We start from the raw sequence: 25,794 nt of genomic DNA, 5'->3' as shown, positions 1-25,794 counted from the left end.
ACAAGTCCCAGAAAGGCGCGCGCCGCAGGCTGTTTTCTCGCTCCGGCGGCAGTTTCTCCAGTTGCCGCAGCAGACGTTACTCCTCGCGGCGGCAGCATTGTGGCCTTTGTCGTCCGGGCCTGGAAGTCGAGGGAGACCACTTGCTGAGGAGCACGGAAGACGTTTTCGCAGAGCTCGCTAGAGCAGAGGAGTCTGCCACAGCGGGTGTTTGGCAAAGGCTCAAAGGCCGGCCAAGGAGAGGGTAGGGCCTCGGGTGTGTTCTGAGTGTGGAGTGTGAAAGTTGGAGGGCGGCTAACTAGCAGTGCCTCATCCTATGTGGTTGCTTAGGGAAGCTCGTTTGGCTTTCTCCAGTCGGTCCTGAGTGGGACAGGGCCAGAAAATAGGGAAGCTGGCAGTTAGTGAGCAAGTCCCGACTGTTTTGGACCTGTTGCTACAGAGATTGTGGGTCAGAGAGTTTTGTTTCTGTGGCCTGACCGTTGTGTGCATATTCAGGCTCACTGCCTTGTGGGACTGAGACCACAGACCTGCTATCCCGCCCTGGCTCTTCAAGGTGGGAGAGACCACAGAAAACCTTCCTAGGCCGGCCTTGTGGCGGGAGAGGTTATCTGTGATAAGCTCTTCACTGAATACTTTCAGAATTTAGACATCACTTAAAACTTAACTAATTTATAATTATGCAAAGTACTTTCATGGTTCCAACATGAAAACTACAGACACAAAAGTGTCCTAAGAGAAGCCTAGTCTCTTTGGCTGCTCATCCCTATATCCCTGTCCTCTCCCATTGGTAATTATAAGTTTTGGATTATCCTTCCGTTTAAAAAGTATAAGCAATACATTCTGTAAGTGTATCCCACACTCTTCCTTGGGTACAAGCTTCACTACTGAAAGGTCGGGTATGTTGAGGCATGCCCCGGGAAAAAGTGCCGCAGACAAGTTCCGGAGGCTGGCTAAACTTCCGGGGACCGACCCCCCCTACAGCCTGGTCCGATCAGGAACCAACACAGAGCCCTTGGACACCCACCGCCCGCTGTAGCCCGCGCTTTCTTCCTTATATAGAAGGACCTGGCCTGGGCGCCGGCCCAGGCTATAAAAACCTCTCCCCACCTCTCCTTCCTCGCAGACTCCCTTTGTCTCCTCGCTCACCCGCCCCTCCCCGGGAGATCTGCCCGAGAGCGCCCGCCCAATAAAGGCCTTTTACCACGGTCCTTAGAGGTGGCTCTTTCTTCCCGCGGCGTTTTCTAACATCTGGCGCCCCAAACGTGGGGCCCGAGGTGAGGGCCCCCCCGGCACTCGCCGTTGAGGCCCCCTCGAGCTCCACCGCCGCGGAAGCCTCGGACCCAGGCGACAGACCAACCCCCCGGACGGCAGGATACGGAGTAAGTCCCTTCGGCTTTGGGGCCTGCCCTCCCTGGCGACCACCTCCTAGGGCCTCGGCCTCGTAACGGGTGCGCACTTACTGGGCCCTCCCTGTCACCAGCTGGTGTGGAGACTCCCCAGCGGCTGAGTAGACCTCCGGCTTCGGCCTCCGGCTTCTGCCTTCTCCGGTCACCAGTTCGTGAGGGAGACGTCCTAAACGACTGAGTAGACCTCCGGCTTCGGCCTTTCCGGGTCCCTGCGGTCGTGAGGAAGACGTTCCCTGAGACTAGACGGACCTCCAGCTCCCCTTGACTCGTCCGAAGACGTTCGGACAGCAGGGGTTGCCTCCACGCCTCGTGGTCGCCATGGGATCGACAGCCTCCAAACCGGATCCCCTATACTCCACCCCCTTAGAGTGCCTGCCGGCTAACCTGCGGACTCTAAGACCAAAGGGAGATATCCGCCCCAAGCAGCTTACTTTTCTGTGTTCACAGGCCTGGCCTCAGTATTCCCCAAATAATGGCTCATAATGGCCAGCCACAGGGACATTAGACTTTGATGTCCTCCGTGATTTAGATAATTACTGCCGGAGAACGGGAAAATGGTCTGAGGTCCCCTGTGTTCAGGCCTTTTGGGTGTTGCGCTCTCGTCCCACCCCCTCCTCTCCGGTTCCTACCCCCTCCCCCTCCACTCTGGCCCCTCCTGCCACCTTCCCCTCTAACCCTACTCTGGCCTCTTTTGCTCCTGGTCCCGCCCCCGAGGCTCCACCGCAGGCCCCAGACCCTCTGGCCCTTAACCCTATCTTGTACCCTCCCCTTTCTCCCGTCACTCCCTCCGGTTAGCCCCCACACTCGCTCCATAGCAACCCTCCAGGAGCCTCCCCTCCCCCCTCTCCAGTCCCGCTACTCCCTCTGCGACTAGTAGCCGGAGCCGACGGCCTGGCCCAGGTCCACGTCCCCTTCTCTCTCCAGGACTTAGCACAGATTGAGGCCAAACTGGGATCCTTTTCCTCCAACCCCACTCAGTACATTAAGCAGTTTACTAGTGTGACCCGCGCCTACGCCTTAACATGGCAGGACATATATGTCATCCTGGGGTCTACCACTACCCCCGAAGAGAGGCAGGCCATTTGGACGGCAGCCAGGGTTCAGGCCGATCAGATCAGCGGCGCTGTGCCAGCCCCTCCCCCGAGCATCCCCCGGGAGCTCAGGCAGTTCCTGACACCGACCCTGATTAAAACTACCAGGAAGGGGGTGGCGGCCAGCTGCGGGGTATGCTATATGATAAAATGCATCCTCGATGAGATAAAAACATCCTCTCATAAGGTTATAAACCTCCTCAAACTAGATGAGGTGACTCAGGGGCCTGACAAAAACCCAGCCATGTTTCTTAATCGGCTGACTGAGGCCCTTGTTCAATACACCAGACTGTCCCCTGAGTCCCCCATTGGGGCAGCTACCTTGGCCAATCGTTTTATCTCCCAATCCGCACCTGACATCCAAAAAAAGCTGGCCAAGGCCGAGGACGGCCCTCAGACCCCTATTTGAGACCTGGTAAAAATGGCCTTTAAGGTTTACAACGCCCGTTAAAAAAAAAAAAAACTGCTGAGACCAGCCAAAAGGCAAGGCTCAAGCAAAAGGTCGAATTTCAAGAGAGCCTCCTAAACCAGCAAACCCAGGCCTTGGTAGCGGCCCTGTGGCCGGCAGCGGGCTCAGGGCCCCGAAACCCCCCCCCTGGGGGCCTGCTTCAAGTGCGGCCAAGAAGGACACTGGGCCAAGATGTGCCCCAATCCGCAGCCTCCTTCCAAGCTGTGCCCGTTGTGCAAACAGCGAGGACACTGGGCTAGTGACTGTCCCCAGGCCTCTCGGGCCCCGACCTCTAGTGGCCGGAGACCAGAGCGCCCCAGGGAGACCTCCTGCCCTCCTCCGGCCTTAGAGCTGCTGAGCTTCGACGATGACTGATGCCGCCCAGACTCGGAAACCCCGATAACCCAAGCCGAGCCCAGGGTAACGCTCCAGGTAGCAGGTAAGTCTATCAACTTTCTAGTTGATACGGGGGCTACCTATTCGGTCCTTCCCTCTTTCTGGGGCACTTTACGTCCTTCCCAGGTTTCGGTTATGGGCATTGACGGCCAACCCTCGTGTCCGCTCCAAACCCAACCGCTATCCTGTCAATTAAATTCCTGCGTATTTACCCACTCCTTTTTGGCCATCCCCTCCTGCCCTACTCCTCTCTTGGAAAGAAATATTCTCGCTAAGCTAAAGGCCACTCTTCACCTAACTCCAGAATCGGCTCCCACGTCAGGGGCCTTCCTGATGCTACTTGTTGACCCTCCAACCTCTTCTGTTAATCCTGAGGTCTGGGACACCCGAGTCCCAGTGGTGGCTCGGCACCACCCTCCAGTCCTCATCCGGCTAAGGGACCCCACCTGTTTCCCAGCCCGGCCCCAGTTTCCTCTGTCTACCCGTAACCTCAGGGGGCTAAAGCCCATCATCGACCGCCTCATGGGACAGGGTCTCCTGATCCCCACGACCTCCCCCTGTAACACGCCCATCCTCCCTGTTCGAAAGGCTTCAGGAGACTACCGGCTAGTGCAGGATCTCCGCCTGATCAATGCGGCAGTGGTCCCTGCCCATCCACTTGTCCCCAACCCCTACACCCTCCTTTCTTCCATACCTCCCAAAACCTCTCATTTCACCATTATTGACCTCAAAAATGCCTTTTTTTACCATCCCACTCCACCCCGAGTGCCAATTCCTCTTTGCTTTCACCTGGACTGACCCCGACACCCAGTTGACCACACAACTCACATGGACCGTACTCCCTCAGGGGTTCAGAGACAGTCCCCATTACTTCAGGGAGGCTCTGTCCCGGGACCTGGCCAGATGCTCGCTCCGTCCTAGCACCCTCCTCCAATATGTAGATGACTTGCTCCTCTGCAGCCCCTCAAAAGAGACCTCCTAACGACATTCTGCGACTCTTCTTAATTTCCTCGGTTACCAGGGCTACAGAGCCTCACAATCCAAAGCTCAACTGACTCAGACTTCTGTTGTCTATCTAGGCCTCCAAATCACCCCTACCACTAAGGCCCTGACAGCAGATCGGTGTAGCCTCCTCAGGTCCCTCTGCCCTCCGGCCAACGGAGACCAGATATTGTCCTTCTTAAGACTGACGAGATTCTTCCGACACTGGGTCCCAAATTACGCCACCCTGGCCAAACCCCTATATGCCGCCGCTAAAGAGACTCCCACGGGACCGCTGTCTTCCCCCACCGAAGTGGCTCAGGCCTTCCATGCTTTACGCTCAACCCTGTTGGCTGCACCCCCTCTCTTTCTTCCCAGTCCCAACTATCCCCACCATTTATACACTGATGAAAAGGGAGGGATAGCCTTTGGAGCCTTGGTGCAGCTGATTGGCCCCGAACTGCTGCCTATTGCTCACATATCCAAACAACTTGACCCCACAGCCAGGGGATGGTTCCCCTGCCTGCGGGCACTAGAGCAGCGACAGCATTGTACGCTGATGCTAAAAAGCTGATTCATGGTCAGCCCCTGACCATCTTCTCACCTCATCGCCTTGGCGATCTTCTAGCCTCTAGGTTTCTCTCTGACCTCAGCGAATCCAGGCTCCAGCAGTTTCACCTGGTATTTTTAGACAATCTGCAAGTTTCCATGGGTCGTTCTCCACAATTAAACCCGCTTTCCTCGTTGCCCTCCCTCCCCCTTTCCTCAAAACCCCCAGCCCACTCATGCCCAGAGGTCCTTGAGTCCCTTATGCAACCACCTCACAACCTGTTTTCCGAACCTCTATCAGATCCAGAGCTAACTTTGTTCGTCGATGGGAGCTCAAAGCGACATCCCGACGGGAACCGAACGGCGGCTTATGCTGTGGTAACCACCCGAAAAGTCCTGGAGGCTCAGCCCTTGCCAGCCGGGACGACCTCTCAGAAGGCTGAACTAACAGCCCTAACTAGAGCCTTACACCTAGCAAAAGGAAAAAGGGTCAATATTTACACAGACTCCAAATATGCCTTCTTGATTGCCCATTCTCACACGGCAATCTGGAAAGAGCGGGGCTTCCTGACCACTAAAAGATCCCCCATCTATAATGCCCCCCCCACATTACTCGACAGTTAGATGCCTTATCCCTGCCCAAAGAGGTCGCTATCATACACTGCAAGGGACACCGAAATACTCAAGACACTGTCGCTCTGGGTAATAATATGGCAGACCAAGTGGCTCGACAAATCACCTTACAACAAGCCCTGAGCCCTTGCTGACTTTGAGATCCACCCTCAACCCAGATTATTCCAGCAAAGAAGCCAGAGCCTTGCTGGCACAGGAAGGGGCTCAGAGGCACCCGTCGGGATGGATATTACTCCATAATAAACCGGCGCTTCCTGAGCGCCAGGCTAAGGCCATAATATCCCAAATCCACAATACCCTCCACATCGGACCAAGGGCTCTCTTTTCCTTTCTCAGCCCTGTCTTTTCTCCCCTACATCTCAGACAGACCATATATGCTGTCCACCGCTCCTGCCTAACATGGGCTTCCACCTCTCCTCAAGGAGGACTCCGACCCCCACAAGAGACTCACCAACTAAGGGGACATATGCCCGGGCAGGACTGGCAGATAGACTTCACCCACATGCCCAGACATCGAACCTACCGCTGTCTGCTGGTCTTAGTAGACACCTTTTCAGGATGGGTCGAGACCTTCCCCGCCGCCCGAGAGACGGCAGCGGCGGTGGCAGAGGTCTTGACGACCCATCTCATTCCCAGATTTGGGTTGCCAAACTCTCTCCAGTCTGACAATGGGCCTGCATTCATCTCACAGATCTCCCAGCAGGTGGCTACGGCCCTGGGCATCGGCTGGCATCTCCACATCCCCTGTCGGCCCCAATCGTCAGGCAAGGTAGAGCGGGTGAACGGCATCATCAAGACGCACCTGACCAAGCTCGCCTCAGAACTGTGGCTGTCTTGGGTCGACCTCCTCCCTCTGGCGCTCACTCGCATTCGCACCACACCACATTCCAAAACAGGTTTGACCCCTTTTGAACTGCTCTACGGCAGGCCCTACCTCCAGACTCACCTCCCAGAGAGAGAGGCTCCCCCACTCGCGGGGTACCTCCCCCTCTTCTCCCTCTTACTATCCTTGCTGAGAGAACACACAGACCGGGTCCTGCCACAACCGACAGACGACAAAGGGCCAACTCAGCCTCTGGCCCCGGGAAATCAGGCTCTTGGCCTTTATCAAACAACGGCTCAACACGGTCCAGCTGATGGTGTTGCGACAGCAGTACCAAGGGCTTCCAACAAACACTCCGTGACAAAATTAGCGGCAGACGCTCCCTGCCATCCCGGCCACACCCTACCCCTCGCCGCCCCCGTTCAGCAGGAAGAAGCCAGAGAGAACCGGCGTCCGTTGTCCTATAGCAAAAAGGCCGGGATGAAAGGTCGGGTATGTTGAGGCATGCCCCGGGAAAAGTGCCGCAGACAAGTTCCGGAGGCTGGCTAAACTTCCGGGGACCGACCCCCTGCAGCCTGGTCCGATCAGGAGCCGACACAGAGCCCTTGGACACCCACCGCCCGCTGTAGCCCGCGCTTTCTTCCTTACATGGAAGGACCTGGCCTGGGCGCCGGCCCGAGCTATAAAACCTCTCCCCACCCCTCCTTCCTCGCAGACTCCCTTTGTCTCCTCGCTCACCCGCCCCTCCCCGGGAGATCTGCCCGAGAGCGCCCGCCCAATGAAGGCCTTTTACCACGGTCCTTAGAGGCGGCTCTTTCTTCCCGCGGCGTTTTCTAACAACTACCGTACCCAGTGCTGACACCCTTCATCGTTTTCCACCTAACCGTTCGGGGGGAGATCGTTCTCAGGCAGCTGCCAGGGCGTCATTGTGGGTCAGGACTGCAGTGCCTTCCCCCAGCCCGCTGCTGATGACATAGAGGCTGTACTGAGCGTTTCACAGAGTGCTGCGATGGATAGTCCTCTGCCTACCTCATCTTGCATTTTTGCCAGTGTAAATTTGGAATAGATCTCTGGAAGTGGGATATTGGGTCAAAGCTAAGTGTGTTTTTAATTTTGCCTAATTCTTGTCCTTTGGGGTTACACCTGTTTACATCCCACCAAATCACTGCAGATGGTGACTGCAGCTGTGAAATTAAAAGGCACTTGCTCCTTGGGAGAAAAGTTATGACCAACCTAGACAGCAGATTAAAAAGCAGAGACATTACTTTGCCAACAAACGTCCATCTAGTCAAAGCTTTGGTTTTTCCAGTAGTCATGTACGGATGTGAGAGTTGGACTATAAAGAAAGCTGACCGCAGAAGAATTGATGCTTTTGAACTGCGCTGTTGGAGAAGACTCTTGAGAGTCCCTTGAACTACAAAGAGATCCAACCAGTCCATCCTAAAGGAAATCAGTCCGGATATTCATTGGAAGGACTGATGCTGAAGCTGAAACTCCAGTACTTTGGCCACCTGATGCAAAGAACTGACTCATTGGTGGAAAAGACCCTGATGCCAGGAAAGATTGAAAGCGGGAAGAGAAGGGGGCGACAGAGGATGAGATGGTTGAATGACATCACCGACTCAATGGACAGGAGTTTGAGTAGGCTCTGGGAGTTGGTGATGGACAGGGAGGCCCGGCATACTGCAGTCCATGAGGTCGCAGAGTCGGACACAACTGAGCAGCTGAACTGAACTGAACAGTGTTTGGGAGGGCCTGTTCCTCAGTCTCATCAGCTGGATATGGCATCATAGTTTTTAATCTTTACCAATCTGATAGGTAAAAAGTGTTATAATTTGCATTCCTCTAATAAATGAGAATTTCCCTAGTTATGAGCATTTTTAATATATTTAAGAAGCATTTTTTTGTTTTGTGAACGGTTCATATTGTAGCCATTTTCAGTAGGCTTGTTGATCTTTAGCTTTGAAAGTTCCTTACTGGTAATAATAACTTTGCAAATTGCAATTTTTGACAGTTTGTAATCTGTTCATGTTAACAGTGTTGTGGGGTTTTTCTTACCCAACAACAATTGGTTTTCTTCCCCAATAAATAGAAACATTTATTTTTACACTATCAAAGTTATCAGTATTTTCCTTTACTGTTTTTGGATTTTGATTCATGGGTAGTAAATATTCTCAAGTTTTGGGGAAATTCACCCATGTTTCTCCTAGTGCTTGTATGTCATATTTTACATTTAAATATTTAATCCACTCAATTCATCCTAGTATGAAGTGTGAGGATTTCATTTTCTCTTTTGCAGGTATACTAAGTATACCTGTATATGGTATACTAAGTAGTTTAGCTAAAGTCTACTTTTTCCTCATTGAGGTGCCCCTTTTATCACTAAACACATGCAATTGAATCTATTTCTGAGTTTTCTTTCTTTTTTTTTTTTTTAAGATTGTATTACTTGATTTTATTTTACAGTAGGTGGTGGACACAAAAGCAATCCTCCTTAATAAAACTGACAATTAGCTTCACTCAGGACATTTTTAATAATGCACATTTTTTAAAAAGTATTCATCTTACAAATTGTTCTACAATCCAAATATACAACAGCTTGGAAAACAATGTTTAGAAAACAAAAGCCAATGTAAAAAGACAGATTAAAACAACTAGAACAGTACAGGTTTTATATGGCTCTGATTTTACAGTTTTCTTACTGCATCATCAATGTCAGAAATCTGTTCCTTCAGCTGGCTCCATTGTTCAGGATTTAAAGATATACCTTTTCTTCCTGGTTTCATTTCACCTTCTGGATCCATCCAATATTCTCTAATATCAATTAAGACTTTTTCCCTTTAAAGACCCGAACACTAACATACCTCATTTTCCCAATCTGAAACATGTTACCATCTCTGCTGCTGCTGCTCTGCTTGGAGGATGACAGTGCTCTGGAAGTTTCACCAGTATTTTGCTTCTTTACTGGTTTTTCTGGAGCAACTTGCTTTTTCCTCTTTAGCTTTTTGTCAACTTCACTGTCAGAATCGCTACCAGAAGAGCTTGAAGAAACAAGTTCCTTTGACTTAGGCATTCCACCTAAGGGACCGGGCCGCTGCAGCTATTTCTGAATTTTCTTTTCTGTTGAATTGGTCTGTCTACTCACATGCCAGTACCACAACTTTAAAATTATAGATGCTTCATAATATGGTTTACTAGCTAGTAGAGTTGGCCCTCCCACATTACCTTTCATCTTCAGGGTGTTTCTGGCTTTTCTCTCGTTTATTATTTAGCCCTTATAAACTGACAGGTGTTGAAAAAGGAGCTAGTAATAATAGTAATAAGAATAGTAATAGCTTAAGTTTGCCGACTACCAGCCTGGTAAAGCACGCGTGTATTGATTCAGTACTCCTCTTAGCAACCCTATATTAACTTCCGCTTGAAACCGAGGCACAAAGAGGTTAAGTAATTAACTTGAGTGGCAAAGCTGGTAAGAAGCAAAGCCCAAGATTTTGAACCCAGGTCATCTTGCTGCAGAGCTTCCCGCCCCCCACCCCCAAATATATGCCAGTTCTAGATCAGACTGACTTGGAAACCCGAGATCCCCTCCACTCCTGGTTTGGTCTTGGCCATGTCTCCTCTCCTCTGGAAGATCAACTTTCTCGTTGCCAGGGGCACCCTCAAAGTTGGGGTGTAAAAGCTGAGTGTTGGCAGGAACCACTCTGCCTCACATGGATGAGTGGAGCTTGTAGGCAGAAACCCAGCACCCCACCCAGGAGCAGATGGAACACTGCTCTCCTACCAGCTCTCCTACCAACCGGACCCTGCAGGCTTGGGTGTGCTCGTAATTCCAGGAACAATCATTGCTCTGTTGGGCAGCGCCTCATGCAACTCCAGGGGGTACCCCTCCCATGCAGAACACTGCTGTCATCTCTTTCCCATTTTGTCAGTCTTTAGCTTTTCTTTCTCTTGGTGTCATGAAAGGAACTCCTGCCTTTGGCTGTTCCCACTGAAAAGGCAGCAGGGATATTCTCTGCCACTTGATAACCTGCTTTATCAGAGGATCACCTCTCAGAGGTAAGGAGACGTGTCAGCCACCTGTTGCTGCATCCTGTGTGTGTAAATGTTAATTAACCTCTAAGTACAATCTCTAATTCTGTTTCATCACCAGTGTGGCCCTGTTGATACACTTCTGTTAAGATGTCAACAGGGCTGCCTGTGAGAATGCCCACGCTGAGACCTAGCCCTGTATTCCTGGAAACAGCAGCAGTGAAAGAAGCCTCTACTCTTGTGCTCCTGGAAATAACTTCTTTGCTAGGTGTCCTATTTAAGCAGTTTGAAAGTGGGCACCTCACGCCAACTTAACACCTACAGTGCACCTTGGAGTAGTGCCAAATGAACCTGGCAGAGGGCTTCTTGTTGCTGAGGGTTTGATTTCAGCAAACAGTAGGATCCAATAGGGAAGGAGCTTTTGGACCCACTACAGAGGTGGGGACAAATGCCATTCTCTTTAAGAAGTTACATTGCTGGTGTCAGAAGAATGGTCAAGCAAACACTCCCATCTCTGAAGAGCTCTGGTTAATGTCTAATATAGATGCACACTGCACATTAGGGAGGGAGAGGAGGTGCGGACAATTTTTGGTTTAACTTTTTCTTGTTCCTCCCTAAAATACAGATTTTCTTTCATTAAGTGAAAACAGCAAACACTGACCACCAGGAAAACCATAGCCAGCTCGTGGAATGGATCCCAAGCTTGTTTCATGTCAGACACTCAGGTGAGATACACTCAGGAGATGGGCAAGGGTTGAAGCTGTTCCCTCCTGAGACAGGCTGTGACCTGAACCCTGGGATCCTTTGCTGCAGTGCCTGCACCTGGACAAGTGGTCTCCTCCAACAACAAAAAACTAAGAGGCTAAAAGGGACTAAAGCTAGCTGTGTGCATACACAGTTGGGGCACATTATCAATGATGAGATGCAAAAAGACCAAAACCTGAGCAGAAGCAGGGTGCTGGCAGGCACCCTGTACAGAGCGCCACCCAGGGGGTGGGCAGACCACCAAAGCGACCCCTCCAGCCCGACTCCTGGATACACTCCTGCTCTCTCGCCACAGCTGTCTCCTCCTCAGGAAGCCAGCAAAGGAAGCTGTTACTTGTCTTTCCTCCCCTGAGCTGCAGCACAAATCCCAATAAAGCCTTGCCTGAATCTCTTGTCTGGTCTCTTATCTGGAACTTTCACTTCTGTGATGAGATTCTTCAATGGATTTCAAGTCCCCTCCAGAGGAACTACTGGGTACTCTTAATGGTAAATCCCTGGAACCTAAGAATGATAGGAGGTGTGGCTGTCACACACTTTTTACTTCCCAGACGCCAGGTACACGTAGCCTCTCAGTTCTTTATCCTGCTTCTTCCTGATAACCTCAGACAAAGAAGGAGATAGTCCACATGATTCTAATTTTGTTCTGTTTTTTTTAAAATTTGTTAAGTATCATAGGAGCATTTAAATATTTTTAAATGGGACCAACAAACTATTTACCCATTCCACTTTTATTCTCGTCCATGTGCAAACACTTTTTTTAAACATTATGACAGATACCTTACGAGACGGATGGGGACGCGACGTAGCATCCTGCTTATCTATGAAATGCAGTTAACACATCAGCGGACCTATTTCCTGAATACAGGGTGACACTTCTGTTACTTAAAGATGTAAAAAATGCTGCGGACTTGAGAAAAAAAGGCCATGGAAAGTGCCATTGATGGCTCATTAATAAACCCTACAGTGATTGTTGATCCATTTCAGATAATTGTGGCCGCAAACAAAGCAGTTCACCTCTACAAACTGGGGAAAGTGAAGACAAGAACTCTATCTACTGAAGTTTTTTCAATCTTCCCCCAAATAACAATATTTCAGAGGCCTTGAAAAAATTTGGTATCTCAGCAAATGATACTTCAGTTTTGATTGCTTATATTGAAGAGGGTAAAAAACAAATCAAGAATACCTAATATCTCAGGTAGAAGGTCATCAGGTTCCTCTGAAAAATCTCCCCGAAATGACAAATATTATAGAAGTAAAAAAGATATATAAACTATCTTCACAAGAAGAAAGTATTGGAACATTATTGGATGGCATAATCTGTAGAATGTCAACAAAAGATGTTTTGTGAAATGACAGAAAAATTAAAAAATTTTCAGCTTTTATAAAAAAAACTATGACAGCATGATCATATACATAATGTATTTTTCACTTCATATAATTACAGAATTTGCGTAAACATTAGAAACTACAGAATCCATATAAAACAGATTAGATATCCCCAAATGGTAAAATATTTCAGTAAAAAAGAACATTGATACTATAAGTAAAAAACACTGATACTACATTTTCATCAACAGAATCTTTAATCATCTAAGGAAACATTTCCCCACATCAGTGCCTATTTTATTGTCCTTGTTCCTTCTCAAATCTAGGCCTCAGTGCTATTAAGAATACTGTCTAGTTGATCACCTTTAGTAGGATTGTCTTTTAAGGAGTCCTACAAAAGCAGAGGTGCAGAGATTGGCCATATGTCATTACACTAAAAACTGTTACTTAATAGTTTCCTTCAAGGATGAGTTCTCTGATATGCAACAAGGGAAGAGCACCACTTGAAAGCATTTCTTCACTGATTATATGCATAAAGTTTTTTTCACTATGAATTCTTTGGTGTTCCATAAGTCAGATGGTCTGCTGAAGGCTTTTTCACATTACGTTCATGTGGTTTTTCCTCCTATAAATGAATTTTCTGATTCACAATGAGATAAAAATCTCCATCTAAAGATTTCCCACATTGGTTACATTTACAGAGATTGTCTCCAATATGGATTCTTTGATGTCCAATAAGGTGAGAGTTCCATTGGGAATACTTTTCCCATGACATTTACGAAGTTTTTCTCCAGTGTGAGTTCTCTGAAGTGACATTACAAAGTGAGAACTCCAACTGAAGCATTTCCCAACTGATTACACTTTCACATTGAAGAGAAAGGCAGTGTGAGTTCTTTGATGTGAAATTACATCAGAGTTCTGAAGGAAAGATTTCTTATATTAACTGTACTCATTAAGACTTCTCTCCATTATTCGATAGACATTAAAATAAAGGAAATAAAGGAAATGATTGAAAGACTTCCCATATTGATTGCAACAGAACAGTTTTTCTTATCAGTATGAGTTTTCTGATGCCTAATTAGAACTCCAGCAGAAAGCCTCCCACATTCATGGCATTCATGGAGCCTCTCTGAGGTACAAATTATGTAACGTCAACAGGTGGGAGCACCAGGTGGAAGACTTCCCACCATTGATCACATTATGCAGTTTTTCTTAGGTATGAGTTCTTTAATATGCAACCAGATGAGAACTCTGCTTAATAGATTTACCACACTAATATTGTCATACTCTCCAGTATGAGTTAAGTCCTATCATTCTAATTCTAGACATAAACACATACCTCCAATTTTTAACGTGTCCCTTGAGGGATTGTTTCAAACTTGACACTAACCTCCAGTAGGTCTTGACATACACAAATATCATGAACAATGCTGGAAGTGGCAATTGTGAATGAAGAACTAGGAAAAGAAGGAAGACCATATAACTTGGTGGACGAAGATCCTGAGGAATTGGTCATCCATTAGCTCGTTCCCTACTCTGAAAAAGCTCCACTCTCATATGCCAAAGTCCTTATTTGACTGTTATTAGATGTGAGGCTGCCAGGGTTAATACCATGACAGGCAGCCTGGATTAAGTTTTAGCTTCCCCCGAAATGGTAAGATTCCCTACCCCCATCAGGTAACCTGGAGCCAGCCAATCAATATGCGCCCAGTAAGAGACAAAGGGAGAGCTGAAAAGCCCGCGAAAGCCCAGGTTTGAGAAAGCCCGCGAAAGTCTGTACCAATAGAATTGCTTTGCAAACATGTAACCAATCCGTTTAAGCCAGCTACTAATTGCTTATGCATATCTTATAAATTTGCTAACAGCTTGGGCTCAGGGCTTTTTCTGACCCTGCACCACTGTGATGGGTGAGGCAGAAGGCCCTGGCTCGAGTCAGTAATAAACTTCCCTTTTTTGCGAGTTGCATTGTCTTAGAAGCCTTTTTTTCTTCCCGCTCGGGGATTCGGACATCGGGCATAACATTTGGGGGCTCGTCCGGGATGCCTTGACCGGGAGAAGAAAACGCTTACAGGACAAAGGGGAAGGATAAATAATAACACCGCTGCTCAGGAAGGACCAGAGTAAATTCAAGGCCCTGCTGGGGAGCAGGAGGGTACGTATCTGGCGCAGAAGGAAAGCTTTCTATAAAGGGGGACTAGCCGGCGTAAGGCCAAGGCCAGCGGACGCGCTGGGAGGCAGCCGACTCCGCGGGGAAGAAAGTTCCTCTCCCGACCCCGAGTCTGGTGAACAGCGGACGCCATTCGGTAAAGTAAATCGGCTACCGGGAGGCAAGAAAATTCAGGCGGCCCGAAAACCCAGCGCTGTGTTGTCGGCCGACGTCTGTCTGTCTGTGTGTTTGTCTTCGGCTCTCCGTGTTTGTGTGTGTGCCGGCATTGTCTCTGGTCTCCCTTTTCTGGAAGCCCAGGAAAATTCCTGTAACGCCTGGGTGTCTGCAGGTGGCAGGAGACGTCTGTAAGTCCACCCCTTTTGCCCCCTCTCCCGCCTCCTCCTCCTTCTTCTTTCAACCTGGCTTCCCTTCCTCCTTTTAAAATCTTTGAAGACATCTGAAGTTTTGTGTCTCTATAGAAGGTTTTCTGAGAGACTGCATTCTTGTATTTAAGGGAGTGTCTGATGAGGACTGCCAGGTTTATATGTGTGTGTGTCTAAATAATTAGGTCATTTCCAAATGAAATAAGATTTTAAGACATTTACTACTAAACACTAATTTCCTTTTACAGAAAAACGAAAGAGATTTGGGACTATAAATGAATAATGTTCCATGCCATCCTAAAATGTTTTTAAAAAAAGCAAGAGTTTTAAAAATTATCACTGGTATTTATGCTCACCAATCTATAAAATGCTAATATAAAAGTTAGCTCTTGATTGCTAAAAGAAAGCAAGAAGTGTGCTTTCAGTAAAGTATGAAAAAATAGTAAAAAGAGTTATGCATGATCAAGATTTTCTAAAATTGAATTACAATTAGTTAGATAAGTCGATTTTGTTAAAAATGACCTGGTTGTAAGAAAACTGCTTAGAACCAACTAGGTCCAAGTGGCTGAGCTGACTTTCACTAGACCCTGAGCCTTGGTGTTTACACCCACTGTGACATATCAACAAGCTAAATGGTACACCCATCAACATTGACTAAATCTGACCAAATGTTCTAAAGCTTTTAATGGATCTTTTCGATAAAACTTCCTAAATTGAATTCTTTTGAAGTTCCTTTGACATCTAGCTAACTTTGGGGTGTTTCAGTGGGCCCCTGAAACACCCCAAAGAGGGATATTAAACTGTTTATTTAGTTGGTTAAATTACATGAAAAAGATTATCAAATGAGTAATAAATCTGCTCATGTTATAATGTATGAAAAATTTATAATACAGATATCCTAAAAAGTATATGGAGTTCTTAACATTCTGATACGTCTTGGTATTCTAATGAAAAACCTGATGACTTCACAAAAGTTAACAAAGGACTAAATGAACCAGCAAATATGCTTATAACTTTTATGGTTTCTATCTAAAAATTACAGGTTTAAATCGTGTGTTTTCCGGAAATAAAAAAAAAACCTTCCTCTCAAACTAGTTATAAAAATAATTTGGTCTCTTAGGTTTCCAGTAAGTTTAACAAATGAGCTAAGAAGGTTATCTCACTAACAGGTACATAAATGTGAAATCCCAGTTTGTTGATAGAAGTCTGCATGTAGTAAGACTCATTTCTCAGATAGTTCTTTGCTGTTATGTGATATTAATGTAAAAGTTTGTTTCTAAAGCTTATCTCAGTAATCTATCTTTGGATGAAGATCAGATGCCTCGTGACCTGCAACCAGGACTGGAAAAAGACATAATTTAAGAGACTGTCTCCAACCTGGATGGAAAGACTTTTTATCAGGTACTCTTAACTAGCTCATGCACAATAAAACTGAAGAGAAATTAACTCTTAGATTAATTCCCACTTTCAAAGGCTCCTACACTGGATTAGTCTATAGAGAAGACAGCTGACCGGATCTCACCTTAAAATGATGCTCAAACAAAAGAAACTACACCAGGATGAGAAGACAGCAACATCAGAGGTAGACAGCTTGCCCAAGATGCTGGATCTGCTTTGTATGATCATTTATAATGTTTTCTTGACTTGTTAGACCTTTGCATATAAATCAAATGCTTTTCTAGCAGAGGCCTGATTCTATGCTGGTTTTAGAAATCAATCCAATTGTTGGGTTTGTGGCCAATTACCTGTATCTAGTTCTGGGTTACCTTGGTAAATTTCTCCACTACAAGACTCTAACTGGTTGGCCCTGAAAAAATTTAGATCCCCTCACTGGGCCAATTAATAATGCCTACTCTGACTCTGGCCATAAATTTGAGCCTTTTTCTATTCCTCAAGCTCAATCAGAACAACAAAAAAGTTTCAACAACAACAACAAAAAAAGTCTCCCACAATTATAAGAGGTTTAAAGTCTCCTCTGTGTTAAAAACAATTATATCATGCTAAAGATAATCAGTCTAGTAACAGTAAAAAACTGAGCTATGTGCCTTATAGATGGTAGTGCCAATGTATAATTTCCCTGAAAGATAAAGATTCGTACAGAATAGACTAAGTCAGACGACCTGGGATATATACTGGGCTACATCTAATGAAAGCTCTTAAGTCTTACTTGTGACTTTACTAGTACTGCTGGCTATGTTCTTTGTATTTCACCTGTTTTACAAAATTGCTATTTCTTACAGTGCCAAATGTATGACTGAGGCCTCTGATAAAATAATATATAGTTCCCTATGAGATCAATGATGATGGCAGTGTAACTCTGGATATGAGAAAAAGCAACAAGAGGGAATGTTTTCCTGGACCAAGAGGCTAGTAAGACAGGTGGTCCAGAGAATTTTGGATACTGTTTTATGGCCTAGTCCAGTAACAGCACGTTGAGTGGCCTGTCAACAAAATCTTTGCCAAACCTGAGAATGGACATTCTCAGCACCGTGGGATAAAATGGCCTTGAAATGCCCCCCTCAAAATCATGGTCAAGTTTATGAACAAAAAGGGGCTCTGCCAACTGAAGATTGACACTTGCCATCTACATCTACAGAGATTGGATCATGGCCACTGCAGCTGCTGACTTTTAACGGCCCTGAAGGGAGTTCAGGGTGAAGATCAAGAATGAGGCACTCCGTGCTCTAGAAAAAAAAACTGGCAGAACAGGCCTTCAGATAGTTAGATCTTTTCAGGAGATTTTGTGAGTCCCAATTCTTGCATCTTCTCGTACTTAGAGAAACACTGACATCATTAATGGTGCCATCTGCTTTGGCTATTAAAGAAAATTTTACAATTAAAAGTCAAAATAGAGTACTCAGCTATGGTTCAGACATCCTGAGAAATAACCAGGTGTTACTATGGGTGTAGTTTCAGATTAGACATTGTATTGCTGGACACTTGAGTTTTCTGAGTCGTGTCGGGCTTGGATGCCACCATTCTCAAAACAATGTCTGCTGGAAGCTAGTAACTTCTACCTTACTTCTTATAAGGCTGGGCAACTGGCCACCTGGCTACAGGTCTCCCTGAAGTGCCGGGTCCAGACTGGGTTTCAGGCCTATTCTTCTAAAAAAAGAGGTTTATTTTGTCTATTAAAACTCCAGTTATCCCTCCTCTAGCTACTACTAACTGGGTATGTTACAACAAAATGGCAGACCAGGGGATTGAGATTTTGATCATGCAAGGCTCAGATCTGAGACTTGGAACTCAGGAATACTTCCAGTTCAGTGTCTCTTCTCCAGGTTGAGGCAATCCTATGCCCCATTTTGACAAGAGATTATCACAGTCATAGTTACCCTGTTCCCTAAATTAAAGCTGAGCAAGACTCTGTGGGCTGGTGACTCTGGAGTACAGACCTGCTGTACTGTAAAATATAGGCTTTATTCAGCCTCCTTGACCTTCCCTGAGTTCTAAAGCATAGATTCAAACAATTGCTAATCAGGAAAAAAAAAAAAAATTACAGAAACAGAAAAAAAACAATCAAATGGTGGTACAGCCTTGAGACGGGTCCTGGTTCTGACTCAAAAAACATGCATAACAATGTCTTTTGAGTTCTTCTACAGAACTGGAGCCCCTACCCAGGTAAAAGATGGTAACTTCAGACTAAACACAAGATTCCTGGAACACAGCTCTGTTGCTTGACCACCAGCAAATCACCCCAAATGTTGCCTCCTGTTTCTAGAGACCAGTGATGACCATCCTGTTAGGTCTCCTGTTTGGCAACTGTCTATTTTATCTCTGAGAGGCGCCAACAGTTTCAAACTAAGTTGCTGTTATTACAAAAATAAAAGCTGGTTTCAGATATAAGACACCCCAACTTAGGTCAGGTATAGAGAGACTTCTGCTCTGCCAGGCAGGCCTACGCCCAGGCACAGCAGGAAGAAGTTACAGAAGAAAGAGACCTCCGCCCCAATTCCCAAAAAGCATCTTGAGTATGAAGTCTCTCTCAAGGGAGAGTTGTTAGGAAAAAACACTGCCTGTCTGTCCACCTAATGTTACTCACATCTCAATATTCAACTGCCCCCACAGATAAATGACCCATGATTGGGCCTTCCACAGAAACAAGAAGACAGAGGGGAATGTGAGGCTGCCAGGGTTAATACCATGACAGGCAGCCTGGATTAAGTTTTAGCTTCCCCCGAAATGGTAAGATTCCCTACCCCCATCAGGTAACCTGGAGCCAGCCAATCAATATGCGCCCAGTAAGAGACAAAGGGAGAGCTGAAAAGCCCGCGAAAGCCCAGGTTTGAAAAAGCCCGCGAAAGTCTGTACCAATAGAATTGCTTTGCAAACATGTAACCAATCCGCTTAAGCCAGCTACTAATTGCTTATGCATATCTTATAAATTTGCTAACAGCTTGGGCTCGGGGCTTTTTCTGACCCTGCACCACTGTGATGGGTGAGGCAGAAGGCCCTGGCTCGAGTCAGTAATAAACTTCCCTTTTTTGCGAGTTGCATTGTCTTGGAAGCCTTTTTTTCTTCCCGCTCGGGGATTCGGACATCGGGCATAACATTAGAGCCCTGAAAAATTGCTTTAATCCTTTATGTTTCAGCTTTACCTTTTCCTATTTTCCATTGGCCATAGTTTTCCAATTACAATCTAAGCCCCTAGGGGCTGGAAGAGGATTCTCACGTGGCCTTTGAATTCTTTTCTGTAGGCATTCAAGGCCTGCTTGTTGAGCAAATAACTAAATATATGCAGATCTCTTGGCTCTGCTGCTAACAGTTTCTGTCCCCACAAATAGGAAGAAGACTGGGAACCTGGAAGATTATTGTGCACACCAAGAAGATACTGAAGCCACATGGGCGCTCTCTTGGTTGTCCAGATGGTTGGCATTCATTAAATTCCAGCTCCAAAAGAACAGCTGTAATGGTGATTGTTTCTATGTTCTGTGATCTGTGGATATGAGGCAGAAGAAAGCCAGATCTTAGCTTGTGAATGGGACCCTTCTCCATTTTCTCCAGCCTTCAGCTGACACAATGTAATAAATCCTGCATCACTTTATCCTATGTTAAGTGTGAACTCTTACATTCACACCAGGGATGAGGTGTCTCTGGCCTTCTGAAGCAGTCAACTTATGACATGAAGTTACCCACAGCCTGAAATTTTTCCTAACTGAACCTTTATTACTTTCATGTTTCCTTTAGGGACAGAGTGGTGAGTACAGAGGCTCCTGCCATGAGACTAGGGCACTGCTGGCCCTCCTGGTGGCATCATCCACCATTCCCTTGGTTGATCATCCTCTAGTTCACCATCCAGGCTGCTCATAGAACCCTGACAGATGCTCATTCATCTGAAGGAGGTTAGTGCAACACCCGCCCTCCTACCTGCTGATCATGCTCCCAGAGCATTTCCTTCACCTGCCTCCCCACACACTCCCCTTATGCACTCCGGGACAAATTCCCGCGTCCACCAGGGCCCATCCTTTTGTTTCAACATTGCTTCTTTTAAATACGTCATTAGTGAAAAGATGGTTAATTAAATAGGTGGAAAAAAAACACAGAGACCCTACTACAGAAATATAAAGTTTATTTATGTATGTTCTCTTTCAACCCTTCTCCATATACATAAATACTTTACCACAAATATCAGTGCAGACTTCTTGGTATCCTTTTTTTAAAGTTACATTATAAGCACTTTCAGGTTTCACGAGTATCACTTTTAACAACCAATGAACAAACAAATTAGAACAGCAAATCAACTGAGCAAGCACCTGGGAGCGAGCGATGTATTCATCAGCATTAACTCCCCACTGCTTTTCTTAAGTGCAGGGCGGTGTCCCGGGTCGTCCTTTGGTCTTGGGAATTTCATCGCCAGAGACTTTTTACTCATACCCGAATCCCAACCAGGCTTCCTCAGGCGACACTGCTGCAGCGGCGACGCCGCCTCAGAGGGCTGGGGGGCCAGGGGGCGGGCCATCACTTCCTGCACCGCAGCCCGCTGTGGGTTTTCTGGTGCCCTATCAGGTGCGAGCTCTGCGTGAAGGCCTTCCCGCACTTGCTGCACGCGTAGGGGCGCTCGCCGGTGTGGGTCCTCTGGTGCCGGATGAGATGCGAGCTCTGGCGGAAGGCCTTGCCGCAGTGCGGGCACGGGTAGGGCTTGGCCCCGGTGTGCGTCCGCAGATGCTGCGAGATGGCCGAGCGGTCGTTGAAAGTCCGCCCGCACTCGTGACAGGCGAAGGGCCTCTCCCCGGTGTGAACCCTCTGGTGCTGCCGGAGCGAGGAGCTCTGCACGAAGGCCTTCCCGCAGGCCCGGCACGCGTAGGGCTTCTCGCCCGTGTGGATCTTCTTGTGCACCGAGAAGTACCTGGGGTTCCGGAACGTCTTCCCGCACTCGCTGCACCGGCACACCTGGCTCCCCTTGTGAACCCGCGTGAAGGTGATCTGCGCGGCGCCCGGGGCGCAGGGCCCGCGGCCCGCGTCGCCGCCGCGCTTCGCAGCCTTCCCCGCGCCGCCGCGCTTCGCGGGGAGCTTTACGCACGCGCCGCGGGGCCCCTTTTGGAGCCGGGGGTCGCGCTTGCGCAAGCGCTTTCTAGGGACAGCCTTCTGCAGGGACACGCGGCCGCGGTCGGGGCCTGGGTTTGCCTGGGGTGGGGAGCTGTCCCCGGACGGCTGCGGGGGTAGGGTTTTCTCCGAAGTGAGCGTCACCGGTTTCAGCGCTGCGTCCCAGACCCCGGGGGCCCCGGCCTGCAGGGCCTCTCCGGGGGTGGAGGGCCGGGCGTCATCCGCCGACCCCTCCTCCTCCTTCAGGGGGCAGGCGGGCCCCTCCTCGGGAGGGCCGGGCTGTGGCGTTAACTGCTTGCTGTCCAGGGTCGTCTGCCACCCTGAAAGAAACCCAGACTTGTGGACCGCGTGGAGAGAAAATGCTGAAACGGGTTGACAGTAGGACATAATCAGATATCCAGAAGCTGCCTCCCGCCCCAAGCGCAGCCCCGCAGGCTGGGGGGGGAGACCGAAGCACTGAACAGCAGAGCTCGGCAGAAGCCTGAGCGCCTGGGTTCTCGTATTCCCTTGGGGTCTGGACAGCAAATCAGTCTTCACTGGACCCGAAGCTGCCTCTGTTCACACCTTGCCTGCCCCTCTAGGTCTACAGCGTCAGCTAAAGGCCTGGAGGCTGCAAGGCACGCTTGAGGGCACACGTAGGCCTTGCGCTGGGCCCAGAGGAGATATAAGCCTGGAATTAGAGCCTCTGGGACATCCCAGTCCCGGGACGGTGGCGCGGCCTTACCCACAGACACCAGGTGTCCAAAGGTCTCCAGCATCACGTCGTGGTACTCGGTCCGCTGCATCGGGTCCAGCAGCCCCCACTCCTCCGTGCTGAAGTCCACGGCCACGTCCAGGAAGGTCACCGGGTCCTGCAACGTCACACACGTGTCTCAGCAGGAAGGTCACGTCCTTGGTAGGTACAGAAGAGAGACTGGGAGGGGCATTCCAGCAGAGCTCGCCGTGCTGCTGTCCCCCAGCTTTGGAGGTTTACTGGGAAACACTCCCTGGGGCCCGTAAGAGGTCCAGCGAGTGTGTTCTGACGAAACCTGAGGCTGGGGCCCAGGTTGGAGTTCCTTCACAAGGAATACAAGTGCCACAAACTGCTTTCTGTTTCCCCAAGACCTCCCACAGGGAACTACCCCTCGGGTTGCCTCGGGGTGGGGCGGCAGACCAGCTGCAGTATGATCAGTCCTTTCAGGATGCTGACCAGGACTCTGGGAGTAAGAGGTCATCCACTTACTCCCAGACACTACGTCCCTATGTGTGGGAAGCACTCTGCCTACAAGGGGCAGAACCTGCTTGAGAAGCAAGAGGCTGGAGCACCTGAATACAGCCATGCCTGAAGCCTGCCTCAGACCACTCATTACACGAGACCACTTCTGTGCTCAAGCCAGGTGTCAGCCCTGACCAAGGCCATACACACACCATCACTGGCCACTTTCTGAGTCTCAACAGTCAGTAAGACAGGACCAGTCCTGTTTTGTCTACACCCTGGCTCTGGTTATTTTGAAGCAAATACCAAGCTTTGTTTTAGTCACAAACACCCAACTCTGTGTTTCTAGAAAATGAAGGCTCTTTTGTTTTAACTGAGATCCAGCTGTCATCTGCATGCCAGGGCTCAAGGCTCCCTGCCTCTCACTTGGCCCTTCTTCCTCTTCTGTCCAGATTTTCTGACTCCGGGTCACTGTGCCCCATCATGGTCTCCAGTGACATTATGGACGCTGGATGGCAGGCCTGCCGGGGAAGTCAGGACCAGAGAAGCAAAGCGCGGCACTCCCCACTCACCTCAGGCAGTGCCTTTGCGGGCCGGGTGGCCGTGTCATTCTCCTGCTGAGCCACGGGAGGGAGAGTGCCGGGGGGGCCCTGGGTGGGCAGCGCTGAGAAGAGACGTCAGCACAGGGTTAGCAGGGCAAGGGCAGCCCACCTCTGGCTCTGGGATGCCTGGGGCCGGCACACACCCCCAGCTCATCCCATCAGTGCCCCCTCTGACCTGTGCCCGAACCCCACGTATGTGACCATGGCACCGGCGTCCCTCCTGCCGGCCCCTCTCCCTGCCTCTCCAAGGACTGTTCTGGAGCCAGGCCTCCACTGAGGCAGCCGTGTCACCGCCACACCACCTCAGCAGCTGGCTTCACACCTTCTCCTCAAACACAGAGACCCACTGCTGGCCTCCGAGTCCTCTCTCCCTCCCTTCCTCCCTCCCTTCCTTCACCATCCCCATGGAGGGTGGGACTTCCTCTGGCTGCCAGGACCAGACTCATTCCCTCAAACACATCTTGATGCAAATTTTACCAAGTTTCTTCCACCTTAGAAAACAGCTCTGCCCAGCTTTGTGATGCTTTGATGTGACTGTCCCCATGTGTCCCCACACGGTCCTTGGGCTTCTATAATGATGATGCGCTCCCCTCCCCCCACTGCCCCGCCACCATCAAGGGGACACACAATATGACCCAGGCTGGCCCGCCAAGCTGTCGCGTCCTCCTGGCCAAAATGACTGGATCAGGGACAAACCCCGGCCCCCCACCTAGCCGATGAGAGCCAAAGAGGCAATTGCTGGAACAAATAGCAAAGAGAAATCCCATGCTGGGAGCCCCTACATGAAAACAGTGTGCATTTGAGTGAAGCTACCAGAGGTATGATATAGCAGAGGACAAGCCCTGAAGACATTTGGAACCGCTGGGTCTAGCCATGCCTGAACCTGAATCACTCTGGACATTTTCAATAAATTGTATTTCTCCCTTGGGCCACTCTGTGCAAGGGTTCATAGCGGCCACAGCCAAGAAGTTCAACAGACATGCTGACCAAAAATACAGGGCTCCTTGGAAAGCCGATCCCATCGTCTTCTGTAATACTAGTTGGTTTCGTGCTCCGCCGTGGTGTGACATGGACTCGCTGACTTTCATCTCATGAGCCTGACAACCGTCTTCCTGGCACCTATATGAGTTCCCTGCTGTAACAAGCCGCCATGATGGTGGCTCAAAATAACACGAATTTGCTGTGTTACAGCTATGGAGATCAGAAGTTTTACACAAACTCAAGGGGCTAAAATCAAAGTGCTCCCAGGGTTGTATTCCTTGTGGAGGCTTAGGGAGAATGTATTCCTTGCTCCTTCCAGTTCCCGGAGGCTCGCTGCTCATGACACTTCCCTTATAGCACCGCTGCTTCAGCTGTCACATCTCCTACTCTGACTGTGACCCTCCTGCCTGTCTTCATAAGGATCCTTGCAAATGACCTTGGGTCCTTCCAAATAATCCAGGTTAACCTGTCTATCTCTAGATCCTTAACTTTATCACACATGTGAAGTCCCTTGTCCCTTTCGCCATGTGAGGTTCAAGGGGCTCCAGTGTGGGTACCTTTGGGACCCTCAGCCTGCTGACCACAGCACCCCAGACTCGGTGCACATGAAGAGACCACTCCTGCGGCTGCCAGCCCCGCTCTCTGCCCACATCTGCTTCTCCAGGAAGCTCTGTTCTCTGGATGCCACTCTCCAGGCTCAGATTCCCTCCCTCCTCCTCAAGCATCAAAGTCAATCAGTCAATCATTCACTCACTCAAGAAGCATCTTTTGAGTACCCATCATGGACATAGAAAGTGGAGGTGAGCAAACAGGTGTCCGTGTGCTCGACAGAACTCAGCCCAATGAAGATCAAGTCTCATCAAGGCTTGGTCCCCAATACATCCCAAACATGTACCATCTCCCTGGCCCCCCACTACTGTCACCCACTTCACCCCATTGCTGTCAGACGCATGTTCGTTTGTCTGACTCCTATCTTTCTTGCTAGGTTGGAGGCTTGTTCAGCTCACGAGTCCATGAGTCCTGTCTGTCTCAGTCACCATCTTATCCACAGCCCCCAATGAGTGTGTGATGTTAGAAGCCACGCCAGAAATACATATACATAGACCTCTGTGACTGAGATGGATGCAGCAGGGATCGCAGAAGGATAAAAATGAAGCACATTATCTGCTGGCTTCCATCAGAAATGTGTGGAGGGCTCATTAAAGAACACAGTGCCAGGGTGGGAGGGAGGTTCTAGAGGGAGGGGACATATGTATATTTATGGCTGATTTACATTGTTGTACAGCAGAAACTAACATAACACTGTAAAACAATTATCTTCCAATTAAAAAAAAGAGGACGCACTGCCAGGACCACCCAAGAGTTTCAGCAGCTTTGAGGTGGGGCCTGAGACCTTCCATTTCCACAAACAGGTCCAGGGATGAGGCCGTTCTCAAAGTCCTTTGACCTTGTGGTAGTGACAGCTATGTCAGCAAGGAAACATCTAAAGCAGGGGTCCCC

General features: G+C 48.7%; 1 protein-coding gene, 1 long non-coding RNA gene and 2 pseudogenes across 3 annotated transcripts in view; 2 read left to right on the top strand and 2 right to left on the bottom strand.

The window, feature by feature from the left end:
• Positions 1-25,794, bottom strand: part of LOC136157725 (zinc finger protein 420-like) — a 79,351-nt gene that overhangs the window by 35,347 nt on the left and 18,210 nt on the right. Inside the window, exons 5-8 of the mRNA XM_065919517.1 lie at positions 23,284-23,375; positions 22,241-22,367; positions 20,945-21,836; positions 81-192 (exon numbers count right to left, since the gene is read on the bottom strand). Coding sequence (XP_065775589.1) covers positions 81-192; positions 20,945-21,836; positions 22,241-22,367; positions 23,284-23,375 — 1,223 coding nt within the window. The remainder of the gene's footprint in view (positions 1-80; positions 193-20,944; positions 21,837-22,240; positions 22,368-23,283; positions 23,376-25,794) is intronic.
• On the top strand, positions 969-6,963 carry LOC136161879 (uncharacterized). 2 transcript variants are annotated; one of them, XR_010661786.1, is made up of 3 exons: positions 969-1,376; positions 3,292-3,381; positions 6,193-6,963. It is a non-coding gene; the product is annotated as an uncharacterized lncRNA (long non-coding RNA). The 2 variants fall into 2 exon arrangements; XR_010661785.1 differs by lacking the exon at positions 6,193-6,963 and adding an exon at positions 5,170-5,355 and having other exon boundaries at positions 970-1,376.
• Positions 8,781-9,397, bottom strand: LOC136161876 (activated RNA polymerase II transcriptional coactivator p15 pseudogene; annotated as a pseudogene).
• On the top strand, positions 11,944-12,466 carry LOC136161875 (EKC/KEOPS complex subunit TPRKB pseudogene; annotated as a pseudogene).

This window comes from Muntiacus reevesi, chromosome 2 (genome assembly GCF_963930625.1).
Source record: "Muntiacus reevesi chromosome 2, mMunRee1.1, whole genome shotgun sequence".
Taxonomy (NCBI): domain Eukaryota; kingdom Metazoa; phylum Chordata; class Mammalia; order Artiodactyla; family Cervidae; genus Muntiacus; species Muntiacus reevesi.
The sequence above is the reverse complement of the archived record's forward strand: the minus strand, read 5'-3'. Positions and strand labels throughout refer to the sequence as shown.